Here is a 24,359-nt window from a genome sequence, read left to right on the forward strand (position 1 = left end):
TACAAATGACGTTATAAATGTATATTAACTTAAAATAGTTTGATCTATACTGCCTTTCTCGATGGACAAATAATTTAAATAATGTAAATGGCTAAGAGTTGGATTTAAAAGTTAAAGTCAATACCAGTTAGTCTTAATTCAGAATTTATTACACAACCTTTAGACATTTCACAACAACCATGCAAGAAATGAAGAAATGCAAAAAAACGTGGGAATATACAAATAATTAAATGTGAGCGTGTTACACAATATATTAATCACAGGGCTTTGCTTCTCCGGATAATACTCAATAGTGTGAGGTAACATCTTAATCAAAATCACTTTAAAACCTGCTGTTTTAAAGTGTAGAAATTGCTGAAGGGTGAGTGAATCAATGAAACATTTCATAATTTAAACAATAATTACCCTTGATTGTGTTGGATTAAAATTGTAAAGGCATATCAAAAAACGTTGCCATTAACTGCAGTCCCTCTTTGATATCGCACCTTGAAAAACTACCAAATATATGGGCTTTCTATTAAACTTAGTTACTCACAGAATATGTGTGAGGTGTATGGTCATTCAACATAAGAGATCAACAAAAGTTGGACGCAACAAAATATATTCACAAAAGCACTTATGTCTTGTAACCAAATTTGGAGATCCTTTGAAACAAGTCAACCCACTGAGGAATAACACTAGACGTGTCAGGGTTCTCCAGAAGTATGATGGGGAGATGGAATCCCATAATTCACAATGTCATGAACAAGGAAGATACTGGGAATTGGAAGTTTTGGAACGGATTTAAGTCTTATAATCCACTATCGTTTGAGTTATAGGCCTACTTTATCCTTGAAAAAAGTAAAAGGGAAAAAAGGATATATATGTATATATGCTGTACAGCACAGACACCATATAAAACCAAACCAGTGTCCCGCCAAGGTCAGTGACATGTAATGTGAACAGGAGCAACTTCCATCAGTGTAAATAACATAAAGCTACATATTGGTTACATAAAAAAAAGGGATGTTATTGTGTCCGTAAGTAAAAACGTTTGAATATAAAATTGTGATTTGATTGTGGAAGCATACATTGCTCCTAGGTATGGATTTATAATGCATTAACAACACTATTTAAACAAGCTATTTATTCATGGTACAACGAAGCGTCTTCATTCGCAGTATGGCATACACAAGTTCCTTGGTCAGATTCAGTTTCGTTCAACAGAGGCCGGAAAACCCTTTTCATCGTGTGGGGAAGGGAGTGCGAAGGAGGTTGGGAGGAGATCAGATCCTGGCTGATAGCTCCTGGGTTTGATAGCCAGCTGTTCCCAGACTACTTTTGCAAACATCCTTGGAAAAGATGAAACCTCCCACACATGCTCCTTAATGACCTGCGTTTGTATTCGCCACATGGGTATCCCCCGAATCACACGATTATAATACAGTAGATGAGTAGTAGTTATCAAAACACTCTAGCAGAGAATTTATAGAAGCTTGTAGAAAAGATACAAATCTTTGGTAGAGGTGGATGACAATGGTGTTTTGGGTCGTAATCGGTTAAAAGCATGTCTACAGATTTCAACCTAAGCAGTTGACAGCTTTGTATACACACACACACACACACACACAAACTAGAGCCATAGAGCCAACCATACACATATTTGCTTCCACTTTACCAACTTTAAATCTCTTATCTGTTCTCCTTAAATGAGCGTTTGAAGAAGGGTTGAGCCATAACTTAGTGAAAACATGTTTCAAACCTGACAATGACGTTTGCCAGAAAATGCTTCAGGGTAGATAATTAATATACAGCAATTTCCAACCTTAGAATAGATAGGGTGGCAGAATGTGAGACATGCCTTCATAATACTCTATGAAATATTATACAAAAATTTAAAACAAAAAACATCAGAATTATAATATTGCAATTGTCTAGAAACAAAAGTAAAAAGAAACAATTAAATATTTACAAATGATGGGGATGGGGTTTCGTGTTTAGGGCTTCTCTTAAAGCAGAATGCTGCCATTTGTCTCCTCAATGATTCATGAAAATGTTTGGCATAGTCCTTTTCTCCAACAAAAGGGTTGGGAAGAAGGGGTTAAATACCTGGTTAAGTATACCCCTAGCCAAACTGCATTTCATGATGAAGTCATGCTTGTTATTTTCACACTTTTTTTGATTTTTGTATAAATTAATGTGATGCAAAACTGCATACGGAACAATAAATATAGTGGGACCATTGTTGAAAAGTTAGGTAATTGAAAATAGAACCCCTATAGAATGTGGAAGTCTATTTATATTCAGGTTCAGGTAATGAATGCATGTTGCTGTATTCAGACCTACAGAAACAACACCTAGAATCAGAAGGCCGTTTGGAAACAACATTAACAACGACAACATGGAAAATACTTGCTTAAACTGGACTGGTTGCTGAGTAGCAGCATGCTCAGCAGAGCCAGCCACTGACAGATGGTGTCACACAGCAGTGGATGTCATATCAACCGACCAAATTAAGTTTTAATGGCTGCACGATCAGATATTAAAATATTTCCCAGGTGAATTTAAAACCAATCGTCTTTTGACGCTGATAGATTCAACGGTGAAATGAGATCCTGATGGTCACATGACCAGAGCACACACACATATGACGACACAAATACAGTTATAAAAAAACACAACAGCAACGGCACACTTCCTTTTCTCAGACTGGAACAAATGTACAATCATGGCCCGTTTCTGACAGCAGAACTATAGCATGCATCTCTCAAAATAGAGCCGATGAGAAGGGCTCACTGACTGGACTGCCCCCCCGAGGAGGTGAGGGGCCGGGGGAGAAGGGCTCACTGACGGGACTGCCCCCCGAGGAGGTGAGGGGCCGGGGGAGAAGGGCTCTCTGACGGGACAAAGCCCAGGTGGGGTGAGGGGCCGGGGGGTTAATCATTAGCTACCTTGTCCTTGCAGGAGGGTTCACACAGGCTGTCCTTATGGGGCAGCGGGTAGGGGAAGGCGGCGCCGCTGCACGTGCCGTAGGCTAGTTTGTTGAGGCGCGACAGGCTCTTGATGCTGCCGGGGGGCCGCCCGGGGCTCACCTTGTACCCCGCCGCCTTGGTGGTGCCCAGCGGCCGGCCCGGGCTGGTCTTGAAGCCCGCCGCCCGCGTGGTCCCCAGGGGCCGCCCCGTGCTGGTCCGGTACCCCGCCAGCTTGGTGGTCCCGGCGGGCCGCCCGCGCCGGCCCGACTTCCCCCCGGGGGGCTTCTTCTTCTTCAGGTCCTGCGGCTGCGGCTCGGCGCCGGCCTTGCCCATGCCCATGCCCGAGCCCTGCGGGGGTCCCGGCGAGCGGGGGTCTCCCAGGGCGTCCTGCCTGTGGCAGGCGAGGGGTTTGTGTGAGCTCTGGGGGGCCAGCGGCGGCATGGGCCCCAGGCCCATCTGCAGCGAGGGCGGGTGCGGGGAGGGGTAGAACTTGTTGGACTGGGAGGCGCAGAGCTCAAAGTGGGAGGCGGGGTGGTGGGAGTCCTCCGCCAGGCAGGACGGCCGGCCGCTCATGCAGAAGTCACTGGTGGTCACCTGCCGCATCATCGTCTGGAGGAGGAGAGGAGCCGTCAGCTGCTGCACACGGACATGGAGGACCTGGGCGTGTGGTGCGGCGTAACCCCAGCCTCCAATCAGGTGGGATTTGAGGGGCTCAAGCAAGCCCCAAAAGTCCCAATTTGTATGTGTGTGTGTGTGTGTGTGTGTGTGTGTGTGTGTGTGTGTGTGTGTGTGTGTGTGTGTGTGTGTGTGTGTGTGTGTGTGTGTTTGTGTGTAATGTCTCTGTAATGCCTCTGTTATTTCTGCTATACATAATGTACGTTAACATAATAGTAAAGTCAATCCTAACTCAAATCAGGGTAAAGATAGGCTTTGTTAGTGGGGGGCAGCCAGATGTATTATTGGCTTTTGTTTATTAGGCAAGCAGCAAATTTGAATGATATAATTAAATGTGTGTACCAGTACACAATGTGTGTACAGTTTGAGCACTACTAGACAGGCCGTGTGAGACTGGGCTGATTACATTGGAGAAACATAAAATCATTAGAAGTGGTAAGCCCATAAACGTCCTGCTATCTTACAACCAAGATCTACACAGTCTTCTGGCCCAAACTCTTCAGACAGCATTAAGGGGGCAGAAGCTGCAAGTCAAATACCACCCTGTTGGCAAAGTTACCGTTCACTACAACTAGACCTATTTCATCTGTAACAGTTATAGGAACCAGCAGCACCTGCTCCTGCACAATAATAAACCAAGCAGGTTTAATGCAATTATTGAAACAACTCATTTTAATAATCTATGGTTTTAAGAATACGTAATAATTAAGCATGGTGGTCTTTGATTAAATGACTAGGCAACGACTAATGTACAACGCAAATACTCCCAAATAACAATATCCTGTTGAAGCACAGAGCAACACTGGGTACCGATAAGGTTACTCATAAAAACAGATTAAACACATGTACAAAAGCCAGGGGGACAGCCCGGTCTGCATCTTGTCTGTCACTCAGACAGGACCAAACAGGGCAGAGGACTTATGGCAGACAGTAGATAACGTTTTAAATATCAGAACGGCTATAATGAACTGCGTCTCTAATAAATAACAATATATGAATATCCCGATTTATTTGGGCTCTGGTTAGTGCCTTCTTGGGATCATCGGACATCTTCTGACACTTCAACACTCTAAGGGTTCCGAGGACATAAAAACTACATTAAACTATGAATTAGTTACTCAAAGGAAGATGGGATAATGAAACGCACACCACTAGTCCACTTATATTCGCACTTACTGTACCTCGATTGTTTGTGGATCACGGGAAGCAGAGGGTTAAAAACAAAAAGGACAGATCTTTCATCCTTCAAAGCATGACTCCATTCATTACTCACAAAGGAACCCGATTCACCTTCCCGGATTGAATTATTACAATATCGGTTTGCTGTATACTGAAATGAAAGGCGTATATATGTGGGATTTCCATGCAGCGGAGATCTGGATAAGGAACGCAGCCATTTCCCATTAAAATTTAATAAGATGGGAAGACCTTCTGAGCATGCGCAGATGAACAGATGCAATTTAACACTTTCCTCCAAAACCACTTTCACATCGGAGCCGTAATCATTTGTTCATATCAAATTAACAAATATCAGATATTTGACAACGAGTCAAAAGTGATTATTGTTCCTCAATGCCGAAACCGATCGAGCTTTATAACAACTGATTTGGTGTGTTTCCACCCTGCCCTTTAAACATTAATACCTATTCCCGTCATACAAAAAGGAAATCTTATAAATAATTTATTTTAGAAAACCAGAATGAATCATATTTTCAGGATTTCTTTGTTATTCAACAGATAGAGGCTTGGTTGAACTAGGAATAGATTATTTTTTTTAAATCACTTTTATTTTTGGGGAAAGTAAAAACATTGGATTTTCACCATACATTGACAATGTTGCATGACCAGTAAAATGTAGCCTACGGAAGACAGCAAACTTCTATTATACAGGAAATTAAAAAAAATATCTTACATTCAGCAAAGAATTGCAGACAATTACATTGACCTGAACTTATTGCAATTTGAGAAATTGCAAAGTAAAATGTTAAATTTAATCAATATATGGTTGGATAAAACATCACTGAACACAAAAGTTAAACAGCCTCAAGACAAGAAAAAAAGCAAACGGGACAATTTTAACAATATACTGCAATTGAAGGGATCATTATAAAAATGTGTAAAATGTGCCGAAACAAATGCAACATCGAATTGAAGTGAAGTGGTGGAAGATGAAGCCGCGTTGCTGAACTCCCGGGCGATACGTTGTTCTTTACAACACCTTGTATCTCCCTTTGCTCGTCGGCTGGTAAGAATTTTGCTGTAATGAAGAAATGAAAAATAGACAAAAGCAACATTAGCAGAAGGCTTGTACTGTTGATCTCTTCCTTTAGAATAAAAAAATAACGTTTTTAAGTAGACAGAGTACGTGTGTACATAAAGCAATGGCTCCAAGAACGCTGATTGTTGCTTCTTGGGCAAAACAACCCCCTTCTTTGCACACCTTTATAGTGGTTAAGAATAGAATAGTTCATATAAACGGCGAGAAATTGTGGTTTTAAATCAGTCCACTCTTAAGATTTTTAATTTCTTTTTTACAACCATACAAATCGGTTGATTAGATTGTAAAACAATAATTCATAGACTTGGGTTATCTATTGGGCAAAATCCATTTGTTTTAAAGATCAAGAAGCTTTGCTATAATTTCTTTAACTAAATAATAAAACATGCAAAAAAGGGGTTGTGCACTCAAATGTTTGCTTCATTTTTAATATCATTCATAATTCAGCCCCTCCCTCCGTCTGGAACTGTGTTATGTCAATCACTCGGGAGAACTGCAGTATTCCACAATGCAAAACCTCTCTCGGCCAATCATCTTTCACATTTAGAGCCATAAAATAGAATAGCGCGGTAGTTGAGACTTTCCAATTTGTAATAATGTGTATTATTATTATTGTGTAATTAATAGCACTTACTAGTCTGATGAGCTCTTCCTTGATCAACCTGGTGATTTCTGCCTTGGCTTTCGTCACAGCCAGTTCATTTGCACCTTGAGACAAACACAAAATGACGATTACACACAGACTGACCACCTGGTCCATATCTAAAACACACCTCATTGGGAGTTTATAAATTATAAAAAATCAAAACCTGTTATTTAAACTACCCTGCCCCCCCCAAAAATAACACCTTCATTCTGCAGTTTAATTTAATTGTATTATTGTTTGTCATAACACAATACGATTACATTTTTTAAGCAAAACCTTGCCTACGTCACCGTCTCCAAACGTACAAGAGTTCCAATAGTAAGGTGTTCCCCTCCATACGAGACCACCCATGCACTGACGGTATTAAAGAGATCAAAGTGGACAGAACATGGTGACTGATGCGTGCGTTCCCATCGCCTACTTTCAATAGCAAGGTAGATCTTGCGCTCCCCCTCCTTGGGTTCCTTCCCAGGAGGAAAGTAGGTTCCCCGGATGGTGATGGCGGCCTCAGAGTATTCCCCGATCCTCTGGAGAGCCTCCTTGGACGTCACCTTCCACCTCGCCGTCTGCAACGCAAGACCCAACCATCAGCAACAGACTCAGATTATATCAAGGGCACAATTCTGACTACATTTCCCATAAGCCAACAGGAACCACGTTATCTTTCAAGGATCCATGCGCCAGACAATGGTACAGAAGTTCTGACCTGGAGGAACATACCGAGTATATATACACACAACGATACTGTGTAATTCGCCCTGAGCCTGGATGAGCTTCGAAATAAAGCAACAATTGTGCTCCTTGCGTCTTTTAAACTTGTTTAAATCTATGGTTTTATTGTTGCAAGTGTGTGATGTGGCCAATTAGCTCTCTTGGAAAAGAGGTGCTTTTCCTCAAGGAGATATAAATAATCTATATATTCATCTATGAATAAGAAAGGCCAAGTACACAGCATGTGTGCAGTTGTGTGTAAATTAGTGCGTGCAGGGGGCTACCTGACCTTGGGAAGTCGTTGGTCTCCTAAGATGCGTCTCGTACCATTGGTTAGTATATCATAGCATTGTGTAGCGCGGCGGTGTCTATCATAGCATCGTGTAGCACAGCATAGCATTAGCATGCGTTGGGGGCCACCACCGACCTGGGGGAAGTCGTTGATCTCCAGCTCCTCCTCGTATCTCTTGACCGTCTCGGCCTGCTCCGCCGCCTGCCGCTCCTCCTCCAGCTTCTCCACCGGCGTGTAGTTCAGCTTGGCGTTGATCTTCTCCGCCAGCTGCTCCGCGATGGTCTTGGCCGACACCGAGGGCGCCATGATGGTGCCGCCGCGCAGGATGGCGTTGGTGGCCTGCTGCATCACGTCCTGAGGGGAAGACACGGAGCATGTGTGAGGGGACAACAGCGACAGGTCTGGGTGTGTGTGGGCGGCCATGGGGATGTTTGATAGATCAGGAGGAGAACAGCAGAGATCGGGACTAACACACACACACACACACACACGACTAATAACAGGACTATGAAAAAGGACTTATAATATTAATATAAATAAGAATTGAAATTGAAATAATAGCACTTTAAAAAGGGAATAACAGGACAATTAGTAGTCTATAAATACTACAACAATTAGACTTTAACTAGTCCAACATCAGCACTATAACAAGTCCAACAACAGGCAGGACTAACTAGTTTAATTACAGGGCTAGAACTAGTCTGATAACAGGGCTATAACTAGGACTAGATGAAGTCCGAGCCCCCAGGATGGGTTCCCGTTCAGAGAGCCGACATGGGGGGGCTCGTCGCCGGACGCTGGGCCCTACCTGAGCCTCGGCCCCCAGGTTCTTCTGGGCGTTGATGCGGAGCGCCAGCCGCTTGGCCATCTCCAGCTTCTGGATGTTCCCTGCGGAGGGCGGGCCCAGGCTGGTCACCCCCCCAGAGGAGGACATGGACCCGCCCGAGCTTCCGGAGGATCCCGGCGCCGAGAGGTCCTTCACCCGCTTCTTGGAGTTGAACATGCTCTCGATCTGCTCGTCAATCTGAGGAGGGGCAGGGTCGACAGGCAGGTTGTCATGGGGACCGATAGTGGGGTTGTTTTGAGGACTGAGCCATAGGAATATAAAGGGGGGCCCTGTGTTTCCCCGAGGTGTACTGGTATCGTTTTGAAATTATTTGACAGACTGCCATGTCAACAATTAATGGCACTGACGAATCAATTAGCATAAAACAAAAATGATACAAAGAAACACCGTTCACACATAAACCCTATAGCAGAGATAGACATTTTCGGGCCCAACACCAAAGTCATGATCTGCTGATTGCTGATCACAGGATGGCAGGGGAATGGGATCTTGGACCGTATATTTTATCTATACACTGGATAGGCGGCAAGAACCAGTTTCTGTTCCAATAAACTATTTTATTATTTTCCCATGTCTGAAACATGCCGCTAAATGTTTGCCAAAGCCTCCGCAAAACATGCCTCCGCAGAACATGTTTACCAAAGCCTCCTAACATATACGGTACTGAAGTGGGCCTGTGCGCATACCCGCAGTATGTGGGAGTGTTCAGCCAAAGGAATGACCGACCGCTCCATCTACCAGCTCAACTAGTGGACTGTACCACTAGCTGAGACTGTTCCATTAGACTTGTAGGCTGATCTATCAGTCACTCGTGGGGGTGGCCCCTCCAACCTGATGCCAGTCACTCTGGTGGTATAATAGGGGTAACCTCTAGCTCTCCTCTCTGGGGGTGGGGAGGTGGTCCATACTCACATCCAGGGGCCCGTCCTCGTCATCAGAGTCCTGCAGGCCGAGCGCGTGCTTCTGGAGCTTCTTCCTCTCGTTGGCCAGGGCGTGCTCCGTCTCGTCGAACTTGAAGCCCTTCCCCGAGAAGCCGCTGCTGCTCTTGATACTCTTCCCTTCCTGGCGGCGTGGGAAGGAGAGAGAGAGAGAGAGATTCAAGTTTGGAGCATAGAAGACAGCTGGCTAGTTTTCGGCTGTCGGAGAATATTGTGTATGAGCATGTAGATAACTATTTAATACACACAAAAATGTATTAATGTTTCATTTATCATCCAGGAACCACAATGGTATCCGGTTTCTAAACCAGCGTCTCCCAGCCATGTTGTGCTGCCTCATTGCGTTCCACAGTGGGTTCTTACAGCCTTCTGCTGGTCTTTGAAGGAGGACCAGAGCTTCTCCAGCTCAGGGGGCACCGGGGACCCAGAGAGCTCCAGGGCCTTGACGATCTCCCCTCCGTAGCGGGCCTGGTCGTCGGTGATGAAGGTGTAGGCGAAGCCCTGGGGAAACGGAGCGACAAGGTTCAACACGGGACCGCGTCTACTCTGCACACACCGTACGAGCCATCATGGCTCAAAAGGGTGGCATAAGGAAACGTATACAAACCAAGGTTAGCCGAGTACGACAAAAACAAAGAAGTTTAAATAAAACCGTAAGAAAAGAAACGTCTGATAAATTCCTATTGTATGTTTCAATGCACCCACTCGTTGGTGGGTGCAGTATAAGAACCACAGGCTTGAGGTAAAACTACTGAAAGTTAACCCTTAAGACCTGTACACCTTTAAAAAAGAAGGGTCCAGGTTTCCCATCGGTTGTCTAACATCAACTAGTAGTACTGCTAAACTCAGAGAGCGACCAAGGGCGTCATGTGACCCGACAGCCAGTTCTGAGTGGCATGCAAAAGTGTACTGTAGGTGTATTGATTAGGTTAACTAATAAGACCAATAAAATCTAATAATTCTCTCATCTAAATCAAGTAACTTGCCCCCCCCCCCCGAAAAACACTCTGTTGCCCTGTTACTATTACTACATTCCATACAGACTGAAATGGCTGCTATTTTACCGACTGATCTTTTTGCACTATTTGCATTATTAGTGTTTACAAATACATCTTACAGAGTTTTTGATGCCGTTATTATTATTATTATTATTATTATTATTATTATTATTATTATTATTATTATTATTATTATTATTATTATTATTAGGGACTGCCTTTCTTGCACTAGCACAACTTAACTTATACAGAAACATATACTGCTACTTCCTGCTTATGCTACTAATATACATAGCAGACACTTATATTTAAACGTCCATCTTTTTAATATTAGTAAATTGCCTTATCTGCGGTGCACTATACTTTCAGTTTTAGGAATTGTTTTGTCTTATCTGTTGTGCCTGTGCACTTTATCTGTTCACCGTGGGATAGTGAGAAACGTCTTCTCGATTCCTTTACATTTCTGGTACATTTGAAGTAATTGACTATAAAGCCGACTTTGACTGACTTCTTATAGATATTGTTGATCTTTGTAACTAACTCACGTTCTGCGTGTGAAAAATCACGAAGGTTATGTGAAGAGTCCCAGCAATAGATCTCCTATAATCCAATCTAGTCGAGAGGTGCTAGAATGTCGCCGGCCCTCACATGCCGCCCCCCCCCCCCCCCCCCGTTCCGGAGCCTCACCTTGTTCCCGGCGCGGCCCGTGCGCCCGGCGCGGTGCACGTAGTCCTCGTAGTGGTTGGGGCAGTTGTAGTTCACCACCAGGATGAGCTGCTTGACGTCCAGCCCCCGGGCCGCCACCGAGGTGGCCACCATCAGGCGGCACGCGCCGTTCTTGAAGTCGTTGATGATGCTGTCGCGGTCGTACTGGTCGATGCCTGAGCGGTCAGACACAACAGACGGGTCAACTGACTGAGATTATTCGTCATGGACGTTTATCTGGGCTAAGAAACTACGTTTTAAAGGACGTAGAACGACCTCAACCATCCTGAGGCACTGTGTCGCAATGAAGAACACATTTTATATAATCCGCGTACATTACATCTGATTATTAATCTCAGCCAAAAGGTCACAAAAAAAGAGCATTGGTTAAAAAGTTGCCGCTGCCATCGCTGATGGGCTGCAGCCGCCATGAGACTTAAGGATGACCCACATGCATGAAGGTATTGACAGGCCGAAGCCCTGACAGAACACGGGCCCCACCCACTACCACTCCTGGAGGCAAGGGCCCTGAGGGGAACATAAAGACTACAGCACAGGCCCCGCCCCCGACAACCCGTGGAGGCAGGGGCCCCCCTACCACTCCTGGAGGTAGGGGCCCTGAGAGGGAACATAAGGAAGACACCACGGGCTGACCTCCGTGCAGGGACATGCAGGGGTAGGAGGCCTTCATCAGGTCCTTGAGGAGCGCGTCGGCGTGCTCCTGCTTGTCCACAAAGATGATGACGGAGCCTTTCTCCTGGTAGTGGCCCAGGATCTCCAGTAGCTTCAGGAACTTCTTGTCCTCCTCGATCACCAGCTGCACATCATGGAGCAGACGTAGAGAGAGAGAGAGGGAGGAAATGTAGAGAGAGAGAGCGAGAGCGAGAGAGAGGGGGTCCACACGGTGGAGGTTAATATGCTTTACGTATCATGAGGTCCCTGACCATTACGTCTCCATAATAACGTGTTGCGTCAGGCTTCAGGGAAGACCCCCCCCCCGGGGATCCCTAGTGACCCACACAGGGACCCTCACCACGTGTTGCTGCACGTCCGAGCAGACCACGCTGCGGCCGCCCACCAGCACCTCGATGGGCTTGGCCAGGATGCGGCGGGCCAGCGCCTCCATGGCCCGGGGGAAGGTGGCGGAGAACATCACCGTCTGGCGGTCCGGCCGCACGTTGTCCACGATGCGCATCACCTGTCGCACACGAGCGTCAGGCTCAAGGTTAGCGGGCACTTTTTCAAACGGTGTCCTTGTGTTGGGTCCTTGTGGTTGTGGATTGCGATGAGGTTGCGGTTTTGGACGTGTTTAGCGTTTGTTTTGGAATGTACTGGTGTTATCATTTAATATGTACACTCTGATCTGTAAATCTTTTTTTTTAATACGATAAAAAAATTACGTTTTGTGACTTCAACTCTAGTCTAAATCCTGAGTTTGGCGTCCCTGCTCTCTCTTCCTACTCTCCCCAAACCCTGCCCCCCCAGCATAGGGTCCCTTTAACACAGGTTGAAGTACATTATCCACCCCCATCCCCCTCCCCCCCCCATGTCCGCGGCTGACCTGCGGCTCAAAGCCCATGTCGAACATCCGGTCGGCCTCGTCCACCACCACGTAGGTGGTCCTCCTCAGGTTAGTGACGCGTCCTGGAGGGAAGGGCAGAGGCACCAGCCGTCAGCCAAAGACACCCCGGATACAGAGCCACACGTCTACATTATACGTCAGGTCAACAGGCATGCAATCTAAACAATAGTCTTAAAATACTTGGATCAACCAAATCTGATAATATATACAGTACATTTAATACTTGGCTAAAATACTTCAAAACCAATGCATTTCCTTCCAGCACAGTATATTAATTGCACACAAAATGACAATTGACAAATAGCAGATGTTTTGCATTGCTTATCCTCTAAAATGCCTTTGCTTTGGGTATCTGTGGTCTTGCGTACCATCTCAGCGGCCTGAGGGAACTTTAAGAGTCAGACAAACAGCCTCAAGACACAATACAAGGAGCCACCAACCATTATGTGGCCAAGCACCCTGTCACCTACAAGGGAAACATATTAGAGATTACCCCGCATGTGTGGAAGATACAAAACCGATTTCCCTTTCTCTTGTTTTGCTTGCTGCAATTCAAGGTTCTAGACACAGGGAAGACTCCCATATTGCAGATGCAAGACGCGGACCTTTGTGGGATTTCTGTATGCAAGACCTACGTTTGCACTAGTCAATGGGCTTCACAAACAGACAACACTGCAGCGTAGCATTAAGGAGCTCACGGTGGGATAATACGGTATACTGCCTGTGAAAGTACCAGAGGATACATTGGCAGGCAGTGTACATTCAGCTTGATGCTGGCCTATCTTCAGTTACTAGGCAAAACAAGATGCACCTACCTGTCCTGGCCCTTATCTTCCGGTAGGGCGTTGAGAAACGTAAACAGTTTAGTAGTGGGAACTTACGCAGGGCAACATGTGATTGGTTCACACGTCCTGCATTGGTATTTTGTGTTTACAAAGATAAAAGGGTCGGAGGGGAGAAGGTCTCTCACTCACCGCTGTTGGCTCCCAACATGTCAATCATTCTTCCAGGTGTGCAGACAATAATCTCAGCTCCTCTCTTCAGCTCAGCGATCTAGAGCACAGGAAGGAAAGGAACAATACACGAGTCTTCATCAAACGTAATCTGGACTTTCTGTGTTGGGCTATGCTTAAGAAAATAGGATTAGAAATAGCACCCTTACGTTGACACACACCTCTAAAAGAGGAGTGTAACGGTTCCATAAAATAATATAAATAATACCAGCCAATACAACAGCATTCCTATGGGTTACAGAGGACCAGTGATGCCAGTAACGCGTTACTTAGTAACGCGTTACCACTTTTTTCAGTAACGAGTAATCTAACGCGTTACTATTTCCAAACCAGTAATCAGATAAAATTACTCAGTCACTGTGCGTTACAATTTTTTTTACCGGATCATCGATTGCCGTTGACAGCGATGGAGTGGTGTGTGTCTGTCTGTCTGTTTGTGTGAGAGTGCATTTGAAGCGTAAGTCTCCAAAGACATAAATCTATCAGAGGCGAGTGTCGACCTTGACTCTCCAGAGTCTGCACCGCCAGTTGTTAATAGCGGCGGAATTAGTCGCGCGGTGCTGCGTGCGTGTGTGTGTTGCGCTGGAGCAACGGCAGCAGAGAGAGCGTGTGGGAGCATCTACGTTAGCGCCAGAGAACTAAACCCATGGGGAGGTCCGAGCAGCTCGAGCGCTAGAACGCGCTGTTTACGTCACGCACGTGGAGATGCGTACAAAAGGTACTGTTGGTACTGGTTCTTAACAGGGTTTCTTTTGGATTACGTACTAAATAACTCTGAATAAAATTAAGTATAAGAAACTTATTAAAAATAAATCTGAAACCAGGCGGACCAGGAGCCGGACGCGGTCCGCTCCGCCCCTACTCTACTAGGATGATAGAAGCACACATGATGGCTTCACCCCACAGCGCAAAGCCCTCCTCCGTGTGATGAACAGCCAGCCAGCGTTGTACCTGCTCGCTGATGCCAGTGCCCCCGTACACGCACACCACCCGGAGGTTCAGCGTCTTGGAGAACTTCTTGCACTCCTTGGCAATCTGCAGCGCCAGCTCCCTGGTGGGGGTCATGATCAACGCTGGGGGAGGAACAACGCATTAGCCAATCACACAGGAGGCTTCACACATGCTCTAAGAAACGTTAGGAGGACTTTTTGAGTGGCATTTGTTAGAAATGCTAACTGTCAGAATTCGTTGGTGAAGAGCACTGTGCGATTATCCGTTTCCTAGGGGCAGTGCCTGCCTCTGTATTAGCCTATTTTGATTGTAGAATGCTCCTATCCCATGTGGGGAAATATTTTCTTACGTTTAACCTGAGTGGTCAGAAATAAGATAGCCTTTCCCCCCCCCCCCCCCCCAACGAGCCCTTTAATCACAGGCTGGTGAATGCAACCCTGCATGGTGGGGGAACAAATAGGGAATAGATGCTTTTCGGTTGTTTAAATGAAGTTAATCTCAAATCGTACCTTCAGCAGAAGTTCAGCCAAACTATTATGGGAAAACGATTCAAGCAGGTTATCCTACAATTCAGATTTCTATAATAAATGTATTGTACCGTTTACTGTCAATTCAACTTAAATCTATTTGACATGACGGATCAAAACACACCCGGTTGAGCCGCACTTTAACATTGTGAATCCAGAAGAGGCCCTTACCAATGGGGCCCTCGCTCTCCTCCAAGGGCCTCTGGTCCATGATGTGTCGGAACATGGGCAGCAGGAAGGCGATGGTCTTGCCGCTGCCGGTCTTGGCGATGCCGATGAGGTCACGCCCAGACATGATGGCAGGGATGGCCTGTGTCTGGATGGGGGTGGGCTTCTCGTAGCTGTGCCTGGACACCATGAGAGAAAGACAGAGGTAGAACATATATTACAACACAAGCGGTACTCTTAATAGAATGGATCAGTGGGCTCTAATAAAAGCACATTCATATGCATTATGATCCAGGGCGGTCCGAATAAATACATTTGAGATTATTGAGTCATCAACACCAATGAAAATATGCACGCTATACACCAAAAAGCCTGCATTGGAAGAGCACTACCCTTTATTATTTGGGGAGTACTTTTTGGACACAAACGGAGGTGGGATGCAATTCATCCAGACTGACCGTTTGAGGGCGTTGAGGATCTTCATGGAGGTGCCACACTGCACCCACGTCTTTATGGGCTTAGGACAGCCCTTCCCTTTGACCGTGATGCCTTCCAGCTCCAGCCTGTAGCAGTGCACATCTGAGCACAGCCAAAGGGCACATCAGCGTTAGAGCAGGAACCATTTCTAAGCTTTACATCAGCACAGTAAGGTCAAAGCTATTATTACTATTTAGTGTTTATTTGATATGGACACAGCAATAGGACAGACCAGATGCATTGTTTAAGTGCTTTAGCACAAGTGCTAATTCGCAACACTTGTCCATAGGCAGCTTAATGAAGAGGGTTTCCCTTCAAGATGGTTTAAGAGTTAATGACGAGTGATGTACAAACTCTACCCTTTACACTATGAGGGGCCTTTGCTGGGACTTTTATTTAAGTCAACGGCACCAACCTTCTGGAGTCATCCTGGCCAGCTCGGGGACCTCCACGTAGAAGTTCTTGCGGTAAGGCTCGTACTGGATTTTCTGGTGGTCCACTGGCTCCAGCACCTTCCTCTGCTTGGTTTGGTAGCCTGTCAGAGCCGTCTGCAGGTCCACTTCCTCTTCCTCAGAGGAGTACTGCAAGCACACACATGCACACGCATCTTAACACCAGGCCAAAGAGTTGGTTGAGTGATCTTACAACTATGGATGGTCTTATAGCAATGCTGATTAGAAATTGCAATCCAATAAAAAAAAAAAAACTCTTGGACAAAATGGATGTTTATGTAACATAAAACAAAAAAACGTATCCATATCCACCGGAGAGCAAACAATCAGTGGAACTATTGATCATTCATGGCGAATAATAACCAAAACTTGTTTAATGTAAAATTAGATTTAGTTCAAAAGGAGTAATCTCTCTTAGGGTCCTACAAATTCTGAGTGTGCAGGTGCACTGCCAAGACAGAATTGGCATCTTCAATCAGAGATAATGATATGCCGGTCCTTAGCTTGTTTTAGTACTCAGGAGCGCTCACCTCCATGGCATCCTGGTCATTGATCATCAGCTCGCCCTTCTTCTTGTGGGTAAGAGACCCCTTCTTGGATTTTACCACCGTGACGTTGGTCACCATCATGCCTCTCTGTACAAAAATGAATGGAATTTTTTTTTTATTGCAAATTAAACCATGCAGAGAATTTAAGATTTCCAAATCATACGTCCTTCCGAGCTCACCTTGTCGTTTCCCCGCATGCCTCCCATGTTGAACTTCTTCACCTCCTCCTTCACGCCTTCCATGTAAGCATCCAAGGGGTCCACATCATCCTCCTCCTCCTCTTCCTCCTCCATCGCCTCCTCCTCCAGCTCCATGGGAGTCTCCTTCTTCTCCTCCTCCACCTCTTCCTCGGGCTTCTCCTGCTTTACATCGCTCTCCTTCTTAATTTCGCTCTCTTTCTTCATCTCGCTCTCCTTCTTCTCCTCCTTGCCCTCACCCTCCTCCTCCTCATCCTCCTCATCTCCTTCCATGGGAATGAGACCTCCTTCCTCATCGTCATCTTAGGAGGAAGGTTTTAAAGAAACAATCAATTTTCAGAATGTTTCTTGTTTTGACGCAGCTCGGGCATTGTCCCGGACTCAGGTCATTGGTTTGCTAGGATAGATGCCTGTACCAGGAACAGCAGAGACCTATCGGTTAATGAGATGGATGGATGCATGGTGCGTTTGCCTACCTTCATCGTCCTCCAGACTCCACTTCTTGCCCTGCTTCCTCTCCTCCAGCTCCCTCTTGATCTCGCCAATGTTCTCGATGGCCTTCTTCCTCTGCTCCTCCCTCCACATCTCCACACGCTCCTTCCTCTTCCTCATCTCCTCCTCCAGCTTATTCTGGTCAAAGTCTTGCTGCGAACACATGCACAAAACACAAATAGATCAGTGGTCTGTGAGTTCATAATTATATAGATATGATGGCTCACAATGGCACCTTCAGGTACTCATTGGAAGAGCCTACCCTATTACTTAACATCATTTATTTTTGTCTAAAATGTTGCCCTTCTTTAGAAATACACTTACAAAACTAGAATGAAAACATTGCTTTCCAACTTACATCTTCAACTTTTTCGTCCTCTTTCTCTTCCTTTGTCTTTTTCTTTTCGGAGACATCGATTTCTTTCTCTTTGCTCTTAGACCTGGCAAAGACATCACAAGAACATAACAAGTCAGCGTCACAAGTTAAAGTTTGGATGACTTATGAAATATCTTAATCAAATGAAACCAAGGCCGAACAAAACCAAAAGGAAAACATGAATTATGCATTGTAAGTACATGCATGGGTGGTCAAACAGCCTGTGAAATCTATATGCTCTGGGTGATGGATGGATGGGTGATCTGCTTTCCTAGATACTCACAAACCATTATCTCCACCTTCCAACCTGCACAGAGCAATTTCAGCATGCAAAGTCAACATTAGTCTTGACTCTGCTACAGTTTGAATCGTTATTGATGCGTCACAGAACCACTGTCGAACAACCACATGGAATAGTAATGGACATTGAGGTTGAGTCGCACCAGATCTGATTACAACAAATCTTACTTTTCATCAGTCTTCCTGCTTTTGCTTGGACTGTTGCTTCGAGACCTACGACCCCGGTTCCGACTGGTTGACCTCTTCCGCTCTCTGCTTCTAGACCGTCTCCTTTCCCTGCTCCTAGAGCGCCTGTTTAAGACAAAAGTTAAATGAGAATAAAGCATACAATGCCTAAAGTTACACGAACGGGGTGCTGGGCAGTGGTAAACCATATTATTGTTACAATACATTACTTTTGTCACCACCACACTTCACTCCGAATACAGACCTGGGCCGCTTTCTGTCTCTGGACCTCGACCTGCGCCGGTCCCGGCTGCGGGAACGCTCCTTGCGGTTACGGTCCTTGTCTCGGTTCCCGGAGCGGTCTTCCTTCTTGGATCGTTTGTCCGGAGAGCGGCTCTTGGACCGACTACCCGACCGACCTCTGGAGGACGACCGTTTTCTGTAATGCCTGCGGATCAAATAAGATCCTTCTGTTAGAACACGTGCGCAATGACATAGACAAATTACATACGTTACACGCGCTCTGTTGATAGGTTGTCAGCTTTAGCTCCTCGTCCGTTTAGAAGTGTCTGCTAGCATGCATGTTAGCCATTCAAACGCACTTTATAATATATATCTCAGCGTTGACTAAAACCACAATAACATAAGAAAACGGGCTGCGCAATTCAGCCATACCGTGATTCTCGTCCCATAGTGGTTTTCATGAGGAAACGATGATAGAACGCAGTTTATTGACAAACTTCCACGGATGTTCTCTCCAAGAGACTGCTTCTGCGTGTAATTCATGCGACGAGTCCAAGTTGTTTGGACGGCATTGTGCGCCACGTGTGGCGGGAGGCCTCAAGCACACAGAGGAGTGGTGTCGTCACCTGGCTGGCCACGTGGTGCTCGCTGCAGAGACAAGTGGGCGGAACTTGACCTTGATCAGCTGATTGGGTTTCAAGTTATGGTTAGGGTTATGTTTAGGGTTATGTTGAGGCTAAGGCCCTAAGGGTGCGGTGAGGTTTGGCGTGCATACTTCTTAATATTACTTACACTGCTGCAACCAGGGCAAGTTCTGTTCACTTGCATATTTCTTAATACTTGCCCTGAAGTATGCAAGAGAACCGTACTCGCCCTGCTAGCCGGCCTGTCCTCCCACCTAAACGACGGCCCATATCTACTGTTTGAAGACCCAAGGATGACATTTATTATTCTTTATGACAGATTAGGAGGACGTGTTTTAGTGGGACAAAACAGAGGTCTATGGGCGCGCGCTTTGCTTCCGCCGAAAGAAATCCATTCCAACGGTTCCATGTATGTGGGGCCACAGAATTATTTAGGAGATAGAGCCATCTCTTTCATATGAATCGGGGCATTAAGGTTTAAATAAATGAGTAGATAATATACTATAAATCCTAAAGGAAGTTATGGACACTTGGGAATGAGCTATAGACCTGGGGATATATATGATGTTCGGTGCCTCTAGCCCGACTGAAAGGGCTAGAGGCACTGGAAGGGATTCACAAAGTATCACAAGAGTGCCAAGGTTCGGTCTGGGGGTCCCAGTCAGGCCCTGGAACAAGGTTATCAAGTCTCGGGGCAGTGTACCTCCTATCTCAAAGATGGCCTTTTACACCCCATTCTGATGGACTAGGTCTCGCGGGCCACACCACTGGGAGGCTCCGTCAAAAAGATGTGGATTGTGGCATTGACATTTGCTACACTGGGCCATCCAGGAGATCTCCTTGAGTTTGTGTGGTGATGGCAAGTATAACCTGTGCTGATCAGTCAATGTGCAATAGGTTTTCAGCCTCAACAATCACAGAGGCCAATCAGACTGTGAATTTAAGTGTATTTATGTTTATTAGCATTTCCTCAGCTCAACTGCCAACCAAAAAATCCTATGATACATTCTAAAGTACAAGCCCTTTTGGGATATCATTAGTTTTGACACAAACTATTTTGAAGAGATAAAGGGATCTCTGTGGTCCCTTCCCTCCAGCCAAGAGTGCCACAGGCTCAAAGGATCCATACCACGCCGCATTTAGGCAGTAATTCATGCAAAAGGGGCCAAAATCAAGTACTGAGTACATATCGCATGATTATACTTTTCAGAAGGCCAACATTTCTGTATTTAAAATCCTTTTTTTATTGATTTCATGCAATATTCTAATTTTGAGATTTTAAATTTGGGGTTTGAATAAACTGTAATGGTTTTCTGCACAACTGGCAGGTCGGCAGTCTTCCCCATGATTGCGAATTCTACTGAACCACACTGATGGACCATTTAAAAGCTCAGGAACCCGTTGCAGGTGTTTTGGATTAATAAGCTGATTAGATGTGACACTGAGCCTACAAAATTTAACCTTTCACATTATTCAAGTTTTCTGAGAATTAGAATTTTGGGTTTTCATAAACTAAGCCATAATCATAAGAATTATAACAAATAAATAAAGGCTCACATGCCAGGCTCATATGGCATGTAATGAGTCTATACAATATATTAGTTTCACCTTTTAAGTTGAATTAATGAAATAAACAAACTTTTGCACGATATTCTAATTTTTGTATTTTACCTCTAATGTTCTCTGTGACGCTTCTGGTCTCCAACCTTAATTGCCTAACATGGTAAAACAAACAACATGAGAGCTGATGGCGCCAGCCACATCTTTATTTGGTTGCCTTCATTTAAATTGTTTTAAAGCAAACTGTACGATAGTTCTTAAAACGATTACGGTTGTTCACAATTATACACATTATCAAAAACAGTCAGAAGTAATTGACTGGAATATCACACAAATATATGAGCCAGGCTGGTTTAGAGCAACAAACTACATTAACTTTTATTACCAGATAGATGAGCATACCTAATCCGCCTCACACTGAATATGATATATACTGAACGGCCACACACAGAAAAGCAAAACATACGTACATACATTCACCCAAAACATTGAACATTCCAGTATGCTACATGAATATATGTATGGTCATTAATTGTATATGTAAGCATTCATCAGTTAAATAAATACATCCCACACACGACCCTTTGTCGTCAAGATTAACCTACTGCCATGATAGCATTTTGGAGAGGTTTGTCTGAACTAATCCCAGACAGGAATGTTTTTGGACGAAGCAGTAGGACTACCTAGCCAGAACTGTTACTTTGGGTTTAGTCAGGGAAGATTATATATAGAATCCAAATGTAGGTAAGATCAGTCAAAGCGATAACCAATGCCATACAGTATAGCATAGATATCTTCTTTGGAAAAGAAGTCCCATCAGTCAGATAAATAAAATGTGAACGCTTGTTCCTTGTTGTTCTTAAAAGTTCCGATTCAGACCTACTGCTGAGTCAGCAGTGCTGATCAAGGTGGCCAGAGCCCTTGGCCAAGTGACCCATCTATGAAACAAGAAAGTAGTTACAGAACGATTAAATAAATAAATTAAATACGGTTGTTAAAGGCGATTGTTCCATGTTGGTGGTTAATTAAGAATGAACCTAGTTAAAAGGTGCTGTAGGTCAGTTGTAAGAGCAATTATTTTACTGTAATTTAAGAAATTCCAAACCCATATATTACACACAACCTCAACCTTTTGTTGGACCTTGAAATAGGAAACAAAATATTACTCATGGTGGTATGGCAAGTATAAAGACTGCAGTGTTTCGAGCAAAGTCCAAATTATCTACCAAGATTGGTTTGAAGAGCAAAGTTGTGTGGAGAAGTATTGCATGTGCCTAGTCAATGGTAAGACCAAATGTGTTATGTGAATGCATCCAGTTTTATCTATGAAACAGACATCCCACTGGAGCTTCCAAGGAACATTCATGAAGCAGTAGCTCACTTTCCAGTTTATTTACATCTTAACTAGTTGGTTTGGCTTGTGCCCACACACAGGATGCTGCCACTCCACCCTGATTATAACACTAGTAGCCAGGCGCAAAATAGCATGTTCCAATATAAATCAGGAAAGGGGAGGGGGAAGTAGACAGGAGGCTGGAACTAAGCTTGCCCCCCCGCCAATCACGGAGTCTCTGAGCCAACGATGAGGAGAATCTCGTGAGACAAGACGAAAGTGAAGAAGTAGAGGCAGAGGTCGGCGAAGACGTCGCCCATCCTCCTGTAGGTGTCCATGGAGCGGTTGATGACCTCCGCCGGGATCCCCGACAGAAGCAGGGCGGCCGTCAGTACCGTGGACTGGGGCTTCCGTTCCACCTGTGGGAAAGGTTAAAGGTCAGGTAGGTCAGACTCAATAACATACAATTTGGTCAAACCCATGGTCAAGTGTCCCTCAAAGGGGTTCCTAGCTGCCGAGTGTATTTTCGTCGTACGAAAATACCAAGATTCTTGCAAACAAATATTTGACAAGCAATCACGTATGTACATAACTTGAGGTATGTACGAAAACAACACAAAAGGAGTGACGTTTATAAGATGGCAACTCACCTTTGGAAAGTATTTGTATAAGCCCATGTAGGCAAGTTCCAGGGTAAGAAAGGGAGCGAAAATTGACTAGAAAGTAGAAAGAAAAAAAAGTGATTAGTAAAATTAACAATGTAGCAGCCAATGCATGCACCCATCTAACCAACAAGTATTATAAAATGACCAAAACACAGACTACATAATTATACTTGTTTTAAAAGGGTAGGGTAGGCATTTTGGGCAGAATGCAGCGATTGTAAGGGCTTATTACCTCTGTAATCGTATTCTCTAATGGGTATTTTGCTAGTGTAATTTTTGTACGAGTATTTCATTAAATTATTTTCTGTTTACAGATTGTAATACAATAAATTCATCACTGATGGGAACAGCCCATGGAACCTGTGCACTCGCAGTGGCCCAGACTCACCAGGTACTGGCAGACAGAGACCCTAACAAACACAGCCAGGAGTAGGCTGCCGATCAGCCTGAACATCCTAAAGACATCGAACTCCTCCGGCTCTGAATCCCCTTCCTCGGCTGCTTTCTCACTGGCTACTGCCAGCTGTCCACGCAGCTTCATGGCATCATCAAACCGAGACAGGTACGTCTGTAGACCTCTTCGTGGGGAGCCACTTGGATCGTCTGAAGGCCTCTCTCCCCTGGGTCTCTGTCGTACCCCTGCTGCTACTCCTCTCAAATCCTCAAGGCTCCCTCCCACGGGATCCCCCAGGTCTGGCAGCGGGGAGCCTCTCCTCTCTGGGGTGGAACTACGGGAGTGGGCGGATTCCTGGAGGAAGGGAGAAGGCCTTGGGGAGGAGTTGGCCGGCCACGGATCTGTCCGTTCTAGATCCAGGTGAAACCTGGGCTCTGCTGGACGTCGGGGGGTGCCAGCTGCGTAGACCACAGGATGGGGACATCAGGTATGGCAGGAGTACAAATAAATACATATATTCTCACGTGGGGGACAAAACCGAGAGCCAATAAGCAGCTCAAATGATTTAAACGTCAGTGTGACAGTTCTTGGCGATGAAAGCGAAACACAAATATTGCTTTTATATTATAATAGCAATAACCAAATATACGTTAGAGTATCAATCATGACATACCGCTCTCTGGTTCAATTTTTGTGTAACCAACTATCCGGTTCATTCTGTCCTCAGAATTCATGAGCAGTTTCCTCCTGCGGATCTCAGCTCTCCTTTGGGCTGCAGATAAAGTCTTCTCTTCGGTGCTTGTTTGTCCGTTATCTTCGGTCGACTCCATCGTTGAATGAATCAAAGGATGTCTTCCACACAGTGCTTAGAAAACAATAATTGGCAATGCAGGCTACGATCAACAGCAGACGAAGCCTATCCTTCGTCGGCTGAGCCAGGGCGCACAATGATGACGCCAACTAGATGCGCGCCACCGAGGATTTTCGATACACGCGCATGAAGAAAGTGCGACGTCAGACACAGGAGCCCTCATGAATAAATGAATTGTACATTTCAGTCAAAAGGAATTATTTAATTATACAAATGTTAAATATTTACTGGTTTAATCGTAACACATCAATGCCATCTGTCAACTAATATGTTTTTATTATAAAATAGGTTCTGATTAGGAAATGCTTTGTAAATTCCTTTTTGAGGAATGGAATTATTCTGAGGTTGAATAACTCATTG

The 24,359-nt window shown here is 45.0% G+C and overlaps 3 protein-coding genes across 4 annotated transcripts; all 3 read right to left on the minus strand.

Moving 5' to 3' along the window:
• Positions 1-138: 138 nt before the first annotated feature.
• Positions 139-5,015, minus strand: c7h5orf24 (chromosome 7 C5orf24 homolog). Its single transcript, XM_056593802.1, has 2 exons — positions 4,808-5,015; positions 139-3,560 (listed from the first exon to the last, which is right to left on the minus strand). The coding sequence occupies exon 2, from the start codon at positions 3,555-3,557 to the stop codon at positions 2,916-2,918; it is 642 nt and encodes a 213-aa protein (XP_056449777.1). The 5' UTR covers positions 3,558-3,560; positions 4,808-5,015; the 3' UTR covers positions 139-2,915.
• A 337-nt stretch (positions 5,016-5,352) lies between these two features.
• Positions 5,353-19,133, minus strand: ddx46 (DEAD (Asp-Glu-Ala-Asp) box polypeptide 46). Of its 2 annotated transcripts, XM_056593796.1 has the most exons (24): positions 18,965-19,133; positions 18,555-18,737; positions 18,293-18,415; positions 18,108-18,131; positions 17,807-17,888; positions 17,433-17,601; positions 16,939-17,258; positions 16,742-16,846; positions 16,175-16,340; positions 15,741-15,861; positions 15,286-15,461; positions 14,588-14,709; positions 13,598-13,676; positions 12,603-12,685; positions 12,075-12,239; positions 11,696-11,858; positions 11,024-11,217; positions 9,702-9,839; positions 9,313-9,462; positions 8,362-8,577; positions 7,689-7,907; positions 6,972-7,116; positions 6,539-6,612; positions 5,353-5,883 (listed from the first exon to the last, which is right to left on the minus strand). In XM_056593796.1, exons 1-24 carry the CDS (start codon positions 18,991-18,993, stop codon positions 5,836-5,838), a joined length of 3,294 nt encoding a protein of 1,097 aa, XP_056449771.1. In that variant the 5' UTR covers positions 18,994-19,133; the 3' UTR covers positions 5,353-5,835. The 2 variants fall into 2 exon arrangements, with proteins under 2 accessions (XP_056449771.1, XP_056449772.1); XM_056593797.1 differs by lacking the exon at positions 18,108-18,131.
• Positions 19,134-20,899: 1,766 nt separating this feature from the next.
• camlg (calcium modulating ligand) lies at positions 20,900-24,136 on the minus strand. The gene is made up of 4 exons (XM_056593474.1): positions 23,802-24,136; positions 23,123-23,586; positions 22,720-22,785; positions 20,900-22,488 (listed from the first exon to the last, which is right to left on the minus strand). Exons 1-4 carry the CDS (start codon positions 23,956-23,958, stop codon positions 22,297-22,299), a joined length of 879 nt encoding a protein of 292 aa, XP_056449449.1. The 5' UTR covers positions 23,959-24,136; the 3' UTR covers positions 20,900-22,296.
• Positions 24,137-24,359: the final 223 nt, after the last annotated feature.

The sequence above is a fragment of the Gadus chalcogrammus genome, chromosome 7 (genome assembly GCF_026213295.1).
Source record: "Gadus chalcogrammus isolate NIFS_2021 chromosome 7, NIFS_Gcha_1.0, whole genome shotgun sequence".
NCBI lineage: Eukaryota > Metazoa > Chordata > Actinopteri > Gadiformes > Gadidae > Gadus > Gadus chalcogrammus.